The sequence below is a fragment of the Carlito syrichta genome, unplaced genomic scaffold (genome assembly GCF_000164805.1).
Source record: "Carlito syrichta isolate Samal-C Ts95f unplaced genomic scaffold, Tarsius_syrichta-2.0.1 Scaffold308186, whole genome shotgun sequence".
In the NCBI taxonomy this organism is placed as follows: domain Eukaryota; kingdom Metazoa; phylum Chordata; class Mammalia; order Primates; family Tarsiidae; genus Carlito; species Carlito syrichta.
In genome coordinates, this window is record NW_007252282.1 from 297,490 (window position 1) to 311,369 (window position 13,880).

General features: G+C 38.0%; 1 protein-coding gene across 1 annotated transcript in view; it reads right to left on the reverse strand.

Annotated features, from left to right (window-relative positions):
- Positions 1-13,880, reverse strand: part of BMPR2 (bone morphogenetic protein receptor type 2) — a 110,254-nt gene that overhangs the window by 14,854 nt on the left and 81,520 nt on the right. The window contains exons 8-10 of the mRNA XM_008065194.1: positions 9,824-9,984; positions 8,704-8,851; positions 2,438-2,574 (exon numbers count right to left, since the gene is read on the reverse strand). Coding sequence (XP_008063385.1) covers positions 2,438-2,574; positions 8,704-8,851; positions 9,824-9,984 — 446 coding nt within the window. The remainder of the gene's footprint in view (positions 1-2,437; positions 2,575-8,703; positions 8,852-9,823; positions 9,985-13,880) is intronic.

The window sequence follows — 13,880 nt, forward strand, 5'->3', positions numbered from 1 at the left end:
CCAGACTGGAGTGCAGTGGCTGCTCCCGGCCACCGCAGCCTCGACTGCTGGACTCCGGCGATCCTTCCACCTCAGCCTTCCACCTCAGCCTTCCAAGTAGCTGGAACTACAGGTGCCCGCTACCACACCCGGCTTATTTTGATTTATTGTAGAGCTGAGGTCTCGCCAAGTTGCCCAGGCGGGTCTTGAACCTGCGGGCTCAGGCAATCCACTCACCTCAGCCTCCCAAATGCACCAAGCCCGGCTGATTAATGCTTTGAAAGGAGACTCTAACTCTAGAAATAGACAAACAATGATGTCTTAACATGAGCAAATGAGTTAAAGGGGATATCATGATTAAAACTGATGGAGAAAGATGAGCAAGAAAAAAAGGAATAGAAAAAATAAACAAGGAACTTTCCTACCAAAAGGAAAAACCATGCAAGGTGAGGTTCACAGGTGGGTCATGAAATCAGTTTAGGGGTTTAAAACAACTCTAGCAATACTCTAGACTAGAAAATACTAGGATTATGTAGAGAAGGTAGAAAGGTTAAGTATTATGACACTGTGTCATGATGTAGACATATATTCCTTTTCTTTTCTTCTTCTATTTATTTATTTATTTTTTGAGATGGGGTCTCATTATGTCACCCAGGCTGGAGTGCAGTGGGATCATGAGACCTTGACTCAAAAAACAAAAAAACCTACCACCTTCCGAATTAATCAAATTCTTTCTCTCTCTCTCTGAGTTGGCCTTCTACTCTGTTGCCCAGGCTGCAGTGCAGTGTGGCATTCTCATAGCTACCCTAGCATCGACCTGCTGGGTTCCGGCAGCTGGAACTACAGGCACACGTTACCAAGCCTGGGTAATTTTTTGATTTATTGTAGAGACAATAAATCTCACCATGTTGCCCAGGCAGGTCTTGAACCCATGGGCTCAGGCAATCCTCTCGCCTTGGCCTCCTTTCAAAGTGCTGGGATTATAGGTTTGAGCCACCGTGCCCAGCCAATTCTTACTGTATTTAAAAAATAAGAACAGGGCAGATGCAGTGGTTCAAGCCTGTAATCCCAGTTCTTTGGGAGACCAGGGCTAGAGAATTGCCCGAGCTTAGGAGTTTGAGACCAGCCTGAGCAACATGGTGAGACCTTGTCTCTACAACAAATAAAAAAATTAGCCGGGGATGGTGGCACATACCTGTGGTTCCAGGTACTTGAAAGGCTGAGGCGGAAGGATCACCTAAGTCCAGCAGGTCGAGGCCGTAGTGGCTGTGAGCAGTGTGCCATTGCACTCCAGCCTGGGTGACAGAGTGAGACTCCGACCAAAAAAAAAAAGAAACAATGATTTCCAAGAAAGAAAATGACATGAGATTCTTTAAAATGTTGCTTTCAAGTAAAGCCTAGAAAGAGAAAAAGACAAGAAAAAAGAGAACCCACTGGATGATGACTTTTGAAAGGGACTTTTAGTAACTAATGTAGGATTTTTCTTTTCTTTCTTTTTTTTTTTTTTGAGGTGGAGTCTCACTCTGTCGCCCAGACTGCAGTGCAGTGGCTGCTCCCGGTCACCGTGGCCTCGACCTGCTGGGCTCCGGCGATCCTTCCGCCTCAGCCTTCCAAGTAGCTGGAACTACAGGCACGCGCTACCATGTCCGGCTAATTTTTTGATTTATTGTAGAGATGAGGTCTTGCCTGCCCAAGTGGGTCTTGAACCCGCGGGCTCAGGCAATCCACTCACCTCATCCTCCCAAAGGCGCAGGATTACAGGCTGAGCCACTGAGTCCGGCTGGATTTTTATTTTCTATGAGTCCAAGCACAACACTGTTGTGCAGTGAATGCTTATATATTCATAATTCTGATTTTTAATTTTATTTAAATTTTTAGATCTATAAACTAAACATAAATAATTTAATGATAGATAGAATATTATTAAACTGGGGGAGAGCAAATGAGAGATAACTAGGAAATAAGAAAGAATATTTGAAATTATAATGGTAACCCGTAGAAGAGGGGAAAAAACCTCAGAAGACTGCTGAAGGGAGCGATTTAAGGTCAGTAATAGTAGGGATGGGCAGTATTTATCCTTTTCCATTTCCTTTTATAACTACCTTCTATTTAATTTTTTTTGTTAAGAGATAGGGTCTTGTTTTGCTGTCCAGGCTGGAGTATAGTGGCATGATCATAGCTCACTGTAAGCTTGAACTCTTGGTCTCAGGTGATTTTCTCACCACAGCCTCCCAAAGAACCGGGATTATAGGTATGAGACTCTGTGTCTGACAAGATTTTTTTTTTTACATACCGCAAAATTTGAAAATGTGTAACATTATTAAAATCAAGTAAGTGGTATTTCTGGCATTAGACAACTCTAACAACTATTAACATTATTAACAGTCTATTTTGGCTTCAAACAACATTAAAACATTCAGTTGTAAGTCCTCTTTTTAATAATTTTGTTTTTTCTTACCAGGCTATTTTCCTTCCAGGCTTCTGGGAACTTGGGTCTCTGTTTTTCCCTAGACACAAGAACCTGCATATCCTCAAAAGTGGGATGGTTTCCAACTTCTGTCTGAAAAGCCATCTGGTATTCTGGCACAGATTCCCCTATGTATTTGTAGAAAAGAAGGATAGAATAAAATTTCCAGAATAATGGGGGTATTTCTGATACCGAGTAAGCAGATAAATATGTCATAATCCTTTAAAAAACAAAAACACCCTTCATGCACATTTGGAAATTCTAAACAGACACGGTTGTAGGTTTAATGCATTGTTAATAATACCTTACTTAGAACAGTCTCAAATATTTGTTGAAAAATCATACGGCAAGTTCAATGACAGACAGGTATTTTAAAATTATTTCTACTATTATTAAGTTCAGGTAAAAATTATTATGTTTATTAGGTATACTTAATACTTGAAAATATGCCTCAACTCTGATCTTTTGGAAGTTGGTGAGATGAGAAGAAAGTTCACAATATAGGCACAATAAAAATATCTGTAGAACTAGATATAAGAGGGTGGGGTTGAATAGTCACCACATCTCATTGTGTCACTGGCTCTATTATAGTCCAACCAGATTGTATCAAATGTTACAACAACTTTTATGATAATGACCACTTGACAAAAACATCAATTTTTAAAAATTTTCTTTTTTTTTTTTGGAGTTGGAGTCTCACTCTGTCGCCCAGACTGGAGTGCAGTGGCCGCTCCCAGCCACCGCAGCCTCGACCTGCTGGGCTCCAGTGATCCTTCTGTCTCAGCCTTCCAAGTAGCCGGAATTACAGGCATGTGCTACCACGCCTGGCTGAAAAATTTCCTTTTAACTAACAAGTAATATTAGATCATGGATTAAAAAGATCATAATGGTTCTACCATTGTTTAATAATCCTATTCATTGCTAATCAGCCCAATCAACTGCTTGTGAAAACAGTCTTCTGATTTTTACAATATGTGATGATAAAGTTAAATTTATAAGTAAACATACTGAACCACACAGAAGACCTCTGGAAATGGCACTAAGAAAATCAATGGTCTAGTGGAAACCCTGGCAAAGAACACAGAACTAGGGACTCTTCCTGTCTGTCTCCTTGCTCCTCCCCCCACTCTATTAAAATGACAGGATAAATTAGAAGGAAGAACACCAGGATGGAAGAAGATAAAAGCACTTAGGTTCTAATCTTGGCTTCATCTCTGCCTTGGAAAAGTCACTGAATTATTCTGTATTTTAGTCTTCCTGAAGTAAGCAAAATGGCAATGTCTGCCATCCTTATGTCACACACACGGAGACAATACAAAGTTATAATGACCAAGATGGAAAGTACATTACAAAATATGCCACTTAAGTTTGATATTTCTATTTGAATACTCAAGACAGTTCATAAATACTGTCCTCTATCAATATTAAAAAAGATTTACAAAGGTTAATTCTATTATCTGTACAGTCTAGTCCAAGTTTACTGGAATACTGCCCTATCTATAGATACAAATAATATTTTCACATACTGTAAATATCTAAGCAGATACTTAGTTTTGATCAATAACATCAACATTGAATTTGAGAGATAAATGAAATAATTTAATCATGCCAGTTAGTATATCGCTTTCTTCCTTGAAACCTTATATGATAAAATCACAACATGTACCATCTGTAAACTGTAAGATATTTATTAGTATATCTGATCTGTCTCTTTGAGACATATACACAACACATATACATACTTTCCAAGAGTTATTTATTAGTTTTTTCTTCAAATGCTGGTTAGTAGAATAATTAAAAATGCACAACTTAACTTAAAAAAATTAGATCCAAATTATAATTTTAAAAATTTGCTAAATGAAATCGATGCACAATCTTTTGTGAATGTAATGACATTAAGAATTACCAAATAAATTTCCACTACATCTTCACAGTTCTAAATCTACTTGTTCAACAGATACTTGCTTAGAGCTAAATTTAGCGTCAGGCACTGGAGACACAAAGATGAATGTTAATGACAAACGTCAACATGGAAGATATTAATATTACTGGATTCCCTTAAAATATTACTATCGCTAGATTGCTCAAGGGAAGTTTTATCATTTCATTTTCCTTCAAACTGTCGAAAACAGATCAAATATCTAATAGATACTGTTCCCTGCTTCTCACCCCATTTGTCACTTAGTAATTTTGTCTCTACCAGCTGGGGACTTTTAAGCTTCCTTCTCAAATTACACTAAATCTCTTTCTTCTTCTTTCTTTCTCTTGTTGCCTTTTTTTCTTCCTCCCCCCCACCCCTTATTTAAACTTTGCAGCAATTCACTCTTCCTTTGTAATATAGCTAATTCATTTATTTTACTAATATTTTACAGAGAAGGAGACTTTATTACATAGTGTTTCCATGTAATAATACAAAGCATTCACTGCATTTTGAGGCATATCCTAAAAAGTTTAGAAAACGTTTTATAAGACTCTTTAATTATTATATGATACTCTGTAGGTTTATTAATATATTTGTGATCCTTTTTTCTTTTTAACTTCCACCCCATTTAATTGTTAAAATTTTCAAGAGTGCCCTGTATCCCCTGCCTGTGCTTTTTAATACTTTTCTCTTCTATACACGCTATGATTTCTGTCTTCTGTATTCCACAAAAACTCCTCTAAGAATACTAATGACCTCCTATTCAAATTCAAAAATCATTTCTCAGTTCTGTTTCCTCTTGACCTTTCAATTACATCTATTGCCATCAATAAGAGCCCTTAAAGCTTTCTAACACTGACTACCAAGACATTATGATATTTTACTATTTTTCTGGTCATTTGTCTTCTTAATTAACCTACTTGGTGGGTATAGTGCCCCAATAGTCAGTCTTTAATTATCAGTTTCTCTCTCTCTCTTAATTTGTTCTCTTAAGGGAGTGAAAGGGTAATGGCAAAATGCAATTATTGAATGGGATAATCTTAAGCTAAAAGCAGTCATTTTAACACTGCCTAGTCCTGTCATATTCTCTTAACATTACTTAACTTGCCCTTCTTTTTTTCTATTCTTTTTGAGTTGGAGTCTCACTCTGTTGCCCAGACTGGAGTGCAGTGGCCACTCCCGGCCACCGCAGCCTTGACCTGCTGGGCTCCGGCGATCCTTCCGCCTCAGCCTTCCAAGTAGCCAGAATTATAGGCAAGCGCTACCACGCTCGGCTGATTTTTTTTGTTTGTTTTTTATTGTAGAGATGAGGTCTCGCCTGCCCAGGCGGGTCTCGAACCCGTGGGCTCAGGCAATCCACTCACCTCAGCCTCCCAAAGGCACGAGATTACAGGCTGAGCCACTGAGCCTGGCTTAATGTGCCCTTCTAATCACTAGCCAAGGACAGAACCCTCAGAGGTAGCTATTGATAATTGTTTTAAAACCCGCCTCAGCTTGTTTTATACTAATTAACTTTTCTATTCCAAGTATTTGCATAAGAAAGTTAATCTAATCACTACTTTGTGTCTCTCTCTTATTTGCTTTCTAAATAAACTATTTTTTCCAATCTAACTTCTTAATAGGGAGTGCATCCACTCACAAGTTTTCAATTACTATCTCGATATAGACAAATAACAATTTTACTCTTAAATTTCAATTTTCTCTGTATTTCCTTTATTCTTTAAAGTTTCCAAAGAAAACATCTTTTTTTTTTTTTAAGTCGGGGTCTCACTCTGTCAGCCAGGCTGGAGTACACTGGCACAGACTGCAGCCTCGACCTGCTGGGCTCAGGTGATCCTTCCACTTCAGCCTTCCAAGTAGCGGGAAATATAGGCACGCGCCACTGTGCCCAGCTAATTTTTTGATTTATTGTAGAGACGAGATCTTGCCAAGTTGCCCAGGCTGGTCTTGAGCCCCTGTAAAATTTCTTTGGTTGTCTATTTATAGAAAAGTCTTCATAATTAACTCATCTTTCCACTGTATGCCAATATTTCTTTCTCAGCTCCTCACTGCCTCCCTATTTCTTAGACTTCTGAATATTTCTCAAATCCTTCAACTTCCATTGTTTTTATTTTATTTTTTGTAGAGATGGGGTCTCACTATGTTGACCAGGCTGATATTGAATTCCTAGGGCATCAAGTGATCTTCCCGCTTCGGCATCTCAAAGTGCTGGGATACAAATGGGAACCACTGCACCTGGCCTCAACTCTTATTCTTTTAATAGCTAATCACAACCACGGATTCCTTCTCCACATTTTCTCTCAGATCTGCCTCTCCTCTCCCATTTCTATATGCAAGATTATAGGGTACACTAATGCAATTATCTTAATTTTTTTTTAATTGTGATAAAATATACAAAACATAAAATTTACCATTTTAGCCACTTTTAAGTATACAGTTCTATGGTTTTAAGTACATTCACACTGTTGTGTAACCATTCAGCTCTAGAACTAGAACTTGGTGCCTATTAAACATAACTCCCCATTTCTTTTTCCTTTTTATTTTTTATTTTATTTATTTTTATTTTTTTGAGTTGGAGTTTCACTTTGTTGCCCAGACTGGAGTGCAGTGGCTGCTCCCGGTCACCACAGCCTCAATTTGCTGGGCTCCGGAGATCCTTCCGCCTCAGCCCTCCAAGTAGCTAGAACTACAGGCGTGCGCTGCCACGCCCGGCTAATTTTTGACTTATTGTAGAGATGAGGTCTCACCAAGTTACCCAGGCAGGTCTCGAACCTGCGGGCTCAGGCAATCCACTCATCTCAGCCTCCCAAAGCGCGGGATTACAGGCTGAGCCTCCGAGCCCGGCTTCTTTTTCCTTTTTAAATCCCTTCTAGTTCTTCCTATTTCTATTTTAATTCACCCTACATATCTGCTAAAACACTCTGCAAACAAGATTTAGTTGCCTCTCTCTATTCAAACATTTGATATCACTCTTTGTTAGTAAGATTAAAAGCAAAATCATTCTTAGAACACAGTAGTTTTTCAAGAAATGTTGCTGGTAGCAGTATACCAATGCTGAAGAAAGAGAATCATTTCAGTGAGACATGCTTCTAAAACAAAAATCCTGGAGGAGAATATTTCTTTTAAAAAAACCAAACCTGTGGCCAAAGTTCAAATAATAGAATACTTGTGATACTACCGCAATTACTGATATTTCCAGAGAAATGCCTCTGTACTTCTAATTCTAAATCATAATTCCTGGACCTGTAGTTACTCTAAATAATCATTAATTTATTTCATTAATATCTTTAAAGCTAAAAATTCAACCCTACAATATTAATCTGTTTTTATTAAATAGCTTCACTTCATAAATTTGCTAAATGCTGGTTCCTTTTTCTATGTTATTCCTATAAGACAGAGCCCTCATGTATCAAATTTCTCTATGCAGCATCTAGAAGAATGCGATGCATAGATGTGTAGTTAAAAGTTTCTTTTTTTGAGTTGGAGTCTCACTCTGTCGCCCAGATTGGAGTGCAGTGGCCGCTCCCGGTCACCACAGCCTCGACCTGCTGGGCTCCGGCGATCCTTCCGCCTCAGTCTTCCAGGTAGCTGGAACTACAGGTGCGCGCTACCACGCCCGGTTAATTTTTGATTTATTGTGGAGATGAGGTCTCGCCAAGTTGCCCAGGTGGGTCTTGAACCCATGGGCTCAGGCAATCCACTCAGGTTGAGCCACTGAGCCTGGCTGAGTATACTTTCATTGAAAGGAATGAAAGAGGAAGGGAGGAAGAAGAGGAAGGGAGGGAGTTAAGGAGAGAGGAAAGAGTAAGGTAGAAAGAGAGGGAGGGAGAGAGGGAAGAAGAGAAGGAAAGAAGGAAGGAAAGGAAGGAAAGGAAGGAAGGAAGGGAAGGAAGGAGGGAGGAAGGAAAAACTAAGGGAGAATGAAAAAAAGAAAAGAAGAAGTGTCCACAAATAATTCATTGCTTCTAATTTCTAATAGGGCCCAACTTAGTAAGCATCGTAAGTGTAGCTTGTCTCAAATGCTCAGAGAGTGCACGCAAAAAATGATGACTGCTAAAGCAATCAGGGACCAAACTAAATACAGTGACATAAAGTATTACTGGCAATTAATTAAATTGCACTCAGATGAAAATTTGTACTTAAAAAAAACAAACATAAAACTTCCCGATTCACATCCTTCTGATAATGTTTCCGCACACTAGATGGCAATGAACTAAAGCTTTAGATGAAAGTAAAAAGAGTCTTACATAAAAGTTAAGTTATTTAATATGGATAGAAAAAGATGATTATTAACCACTTCATTTTGAAACATATCAACTTTTACAGCAGTGCTTACCTGGGAAGAGATCTGTACATCTCATAAATATCTCCCAATAGATTAGCCCAAGTGCATACATGTCTACTTGTTTCAAAGCTGATTCACAGTCCCTCAGGTTCACTGCTCCTTCAAGCACTTCTGGTGCCATATACCTGATTGTGCCAACCTGATAAATTAGAGTGATATTTTTCAGAGAGAGAATGTAGCAAATTCTGAAGGGCAGGCATTAGAGCAGGAGTTATATGTAAATTTTTGTCATGACCTAATGATATGTTATTTGACTGTAAGCATGTCACTAAACCTTTCTATTCATATATCTTATTTACCTATAAAATGTCCTTTCTGAATAATTAAACTGTGGTAAATCCATTTTAGTGAATACAATTCATCAAACAGAATGAGCTAGACCTTCCTAGATATATTAACATAAAAAAATCTGTAAGAAAATTATAAAATAATAATACATACACCATTTAATAGTTTTAGAAATTCACAAAACTACATATGCGTATGTGTAGAGATATATATGTGAATGCAAAGGAAAAAGTTGGGAAGGATATATTCTACATTGTAATGATGATTATCAGAAGGTAGACTGTCCTATCTCAAACTTGGTAACTTTACTCTTGCCTCAAAAACTAGTTTCTACAAATTTCTTCCTAATGCTTATCAAAATAACTTAGAATGACAGTCATTTCCAAAATGAAATGATGAACTTTGCAAAGGCCTTTATGCAATGTCATTTGTATTTTCTATTTTTGTAATTCCTAATATTTTATAATTGGTCATAATGAGAATAACTGTCCTGAGCAGTGGATTTTTTTTTTTTTTTTTTGAGTTGGAGTCTCACTCTTTCGCCCAGACTGGAGTGCAGTGGTCACTCCTGGCCACCGCAGCCTCGACCTGCTGGGCTCTGGCGATCCTTCCGCCTCAGCCTTCCAAGTAGCCGGAATTACAGGCATGCGCTACCATGCCCCACTGATTTTTTGATTTATTGTAGAGATGAGGTCTCGCTGCCCAGGCGGGTCTCGAACCCACGGGCTCAGGCAATCCACTCACCTCAGCCTCCCAGGATTTTTTAACACAATTCATTATAATTTCAAAGTATGTCAGTGTAATATCTTTTGCATATGCTCACCTCACTTATGGCTGCATTATCTTCTTCCCCTGGGCGCACCAGTCTATTTCCAGTCAGCCTCATGGACAATCCAAAGTCACTAATAACACAGGTTCCATCATTTTTCACCAAGACATTTCTGCTATTTAAATCTCGGTGGGAAATTGCAGGTTTATAATGATCTGTTTGGATAATTTTAAATATCTATTAATGCTTAAATAGTACTATTAGACATGAAAATAACATGCAGATAATGAGAACTACATAAATATAGAATATAGTATTATTTCTCTGCCCATTAATTTTCTGTTTTCTAAAGCAGGATTTATTGAGAGAACAGAAAAGCTCCCACAGTGGGAGGGGACCCCAGGGGGTCGTCCCATTAATTTTCTACTAGCAAAAAAGAACACAAGAAATCATAATTTCAACTCACACTCATCACTATTTTCTGATATATAACATAACTCTCATTGCACTGTTAATTAAGCATTAAACTTTAAGCTGAAATTAACAGCCTACATGCTGCTGCTTCTAATTCTAACACATTTTTTTCCCTCTTTATTTCTAATTCTAACACATTCATTTCTAATTCTAACACACATTTTTTTTCCTTTTCATTTCTAGGGCAGCAAAAGGAGGCAATACAGAAAGGAGGATTTAGTATAAATACCAAAAAACAAGTCAGCTTGTCTAAAATATCAATGAAAAACTAATTTGGCTCCAAATCTTATTGTAGATGTTATGCTGTTCTCCTATGGCTTAACAGATCAAACCTGTGACAACATATCCCAGTTATGCCCCAAGGTTTAGCCATGTCTCTAGACCCACCTCAGCTTTTCAGATCTATCTAGAAATAGTTTTACAATGGCTTAGAAGAATAGGTGAAGGAGTTGATATTTCCCATCAAGATATGAAAACCTATTTTCTGATTTTATGGAAGCAAAGTAGTGTCACACTCATTCTACTACTTGTCTATTCTTACTACTAGACCATAGGCTCCATGAAGGCAGAAAGAAAGCATGTTTTATCTGAATTTTAAAAGCTTGGCACACAAAGAGACACACAGTAAATGCCTGCTGACTGAAAGAATGAACCTAAGCCCTTCACCAAAAACATTACCTTATTTTTTCCTCTCTTTAAAGAAATTTTATATAGACATTATATTAAATAAAATCATAGCTCTGGAAATAAAATTCTATACCACAAATTTTGAAATTGAAAGTATTTCCCTAGATATACAAAAAATAGAGCAATCAGAACAAAGGCAATAAGGTTATAGAGTATTAACTTAGGCATAAAAAGACTCAATATTTAAACATATTTCTTTCATAAATGAGCATTCAAATGAAATTTCACCATCAACGAAACTATAGACAGGATAATTATTTATTTAACAAAAAGAAGTTGAGCATAAGTGGGTAAGGAAGAAAATGACAAATAAATCAACTCAGATGAAGAAACTCGGTAACTCCTGTTTACCAAGTTTCTTCATCTAAGAGTTGATTTATTTATCATTTTCTTCCTTACCCACTTTTGTTCTGGTCTTCCAAAGCCTGTATTCACTTGGCTCTACTCAATTGCTATAAAAGCCACATTTTTTACTCCAGATAAAACCAATAAAAGTACAGCCTAAGTATATGTGGTATAATCTTGAGCTGATACCTATATGGGAACATTTCTGGCATATACAGGCATTGAAATATGCCTGTATACTAATACCAAATCAATATTTAAACTAAAAGAAGCTTTAGAGAAAACCAGGCTACTGATGGGGGGAATGTGCAATGAGTCAGTGAGGCAGTCAGAAGGAATACTTCCAGATATTATGAAAAAAGAAAAAAGAAAAAAAAACAGAAAAGAAGAAAGGGAGAGTGAGAAAGGAAGGGAAGAAGAAAGTGGAGAAGGGAGAAGAGAAGAAGAAACAAGACAGGATTCCTCATCAATGCAAAGGTTAGAACTACAGATATCCTCAGTACTTATTTTAATCTTTTTTACTTGGGTATGGAGGGAGGAAAATACAACGATTTAGCCCTGGGCAGAGCACTGTATGAGGTGAACATCTCAAAGGAAAGTACAAGATATTATTTAAATTATGTTTTTAAAATACCGAGCTTTTTTTTTTTTAATAGTCTCTCTGTGGATATCTGTACAAAATCCCACCCTCCAAAGGACCTGAAAGGATATACACAAACTACTTAACAGTGATGAAGTTTGAGTTGTCTATATAGTTTTTTTGTTAAATTTTTCTTTGGTAATAAGCATACGTTACCATTATCATAAGGAAATTAACTCATAGGGTGAACTAATTACAACAGGTTCAATTCTTACTCTGAAGCAATAAACAATGGAATAAGTAATAGTAATACCATTCCTTACTATCAAATTTCTGCTCTAAACAACAAAGTTACATAAGATACTAGAAAGAATAGGATTCTCTGAAAGCACTTTTTTTTTTTTTTTTTTTGAGTCAGGGCCTTACTCTGGTTACCCAGGCTGGAATGTAGTTGGCAAAATCACAGTTCACTGCAGCCTCGACCCCTGGTCTCAAGCAATCCTCCCACCTTAGCTTCCTGAGTAGCTGGGACTACAGGCATGTGCCACCACACCCGGCTAATTTTTCAAATTTTTTTTTGTGGAGGCAAGGTCTTGCTATGTTGCCTAGTCTGGTCTCACAAACTCCTGGGATCAAAAAAATCCTCTCGCTTTGGTCTCCCAAAGTACAGTGACTGCAAGAAGAAGCCACTGCAGTTGGCCTGAAAGGATATTTTAAATGTTTTAAAATAATATAGTACAGGCATACAAATAAATGGTCATTGACTTAAGACAGCCTGACTTACGATTTTTCAACTTCCCAATGGTGAGAAAGCAGTACACATTCAGTAGAAACCAAACTTCATGTATTCATATAACCATTCTTTTTTTTGCTTTTAGTACAGTATTTGGTAAATTACATGAAATATATAGCACTTTATTATAAAATAATCTTTGTGTTCGAGATGATTTTGCCCAACTGTAGGCTGCTGTAAGTGTTCTGAGTATGTTTAAAATAGTTTAGGCTAAACTATGATATTCAGTAGGTTGGTTATATTAGATGCATTTTCTTTTTTTTTTTAGAGTTGGAGTCTCACTCTGTCATCCAGACTGGAGTGTAGTGGCTGCTCCCGGACACCGTAGCCTTGACCTGCTGGGCTCCGGCGATCCTTCCACCTCAGCCTGCCAAGTAGCTGGAATTATAGGCATGCGCTACCATGCCTGGTTGATTTTTTTTTGAATTATTTTAGAGATGAGGTCTCGCTGCCCAGGTGGGCCTCGATTCCACGGGCTCAGGCAATCCACTCACCTCAGCCTCCCAAAGGCGCGGGATTACAGGCTGAGCCACAGAGTCCGGCTAGATGCATTTTCTTTTCTTTTTCTTTTTTTGAGTTGGAGTCTCACTCTGTCACCCAGACTGGAGTGCAGTGACATGCTCCTGGCTACCGCAGCCTCAATCTGCTGGGCTCCGGAGATCCTTCCACCTCAGTTTTCCAAGTTGCTGGAACTACAGGCGTGCACTACCACGCCCAGCTAATTTTTGATTTATTGTAGAGATGAGGTCTCGCCAAGTTGCCTGGGTGGGTCTCGAACCCATGGGCTAAGGCAATCTGCTTGCCTCGGCCTCCTACAGTGCTGGGATTACAGGCTGAGCCACCAAGTCCAGACTAATTTGTTTTATTTATTGTAGAGATGCGGTCTGGTCAAGTTGCCCAGGCTAGTCTCGAACCCCTGAGCTCAGGCAATCCTCTCACCTTGGCCTCCCAAAGTGTTGCGATTATAGGCTTGAGCCACAGCGCCCAGCCCAAATGCATTTTCAATGTATAACCCCTTGTAAAAGTTGAGGAACGTCTGTACTGGGGAAAATTTTTAAATAATTAAGTAAAACTATAAATTCAAATAACTACTATACTTAAATGCAATAACATCTACATACTCAGTTTTTAAAAACGTAACTATCTAGTGGTAACATTAGCAAATGTTTAAGAATAATAACTCAATTTAAATAAAACTTTTATTTGACGGCATTCTATATGGCCAATATTTT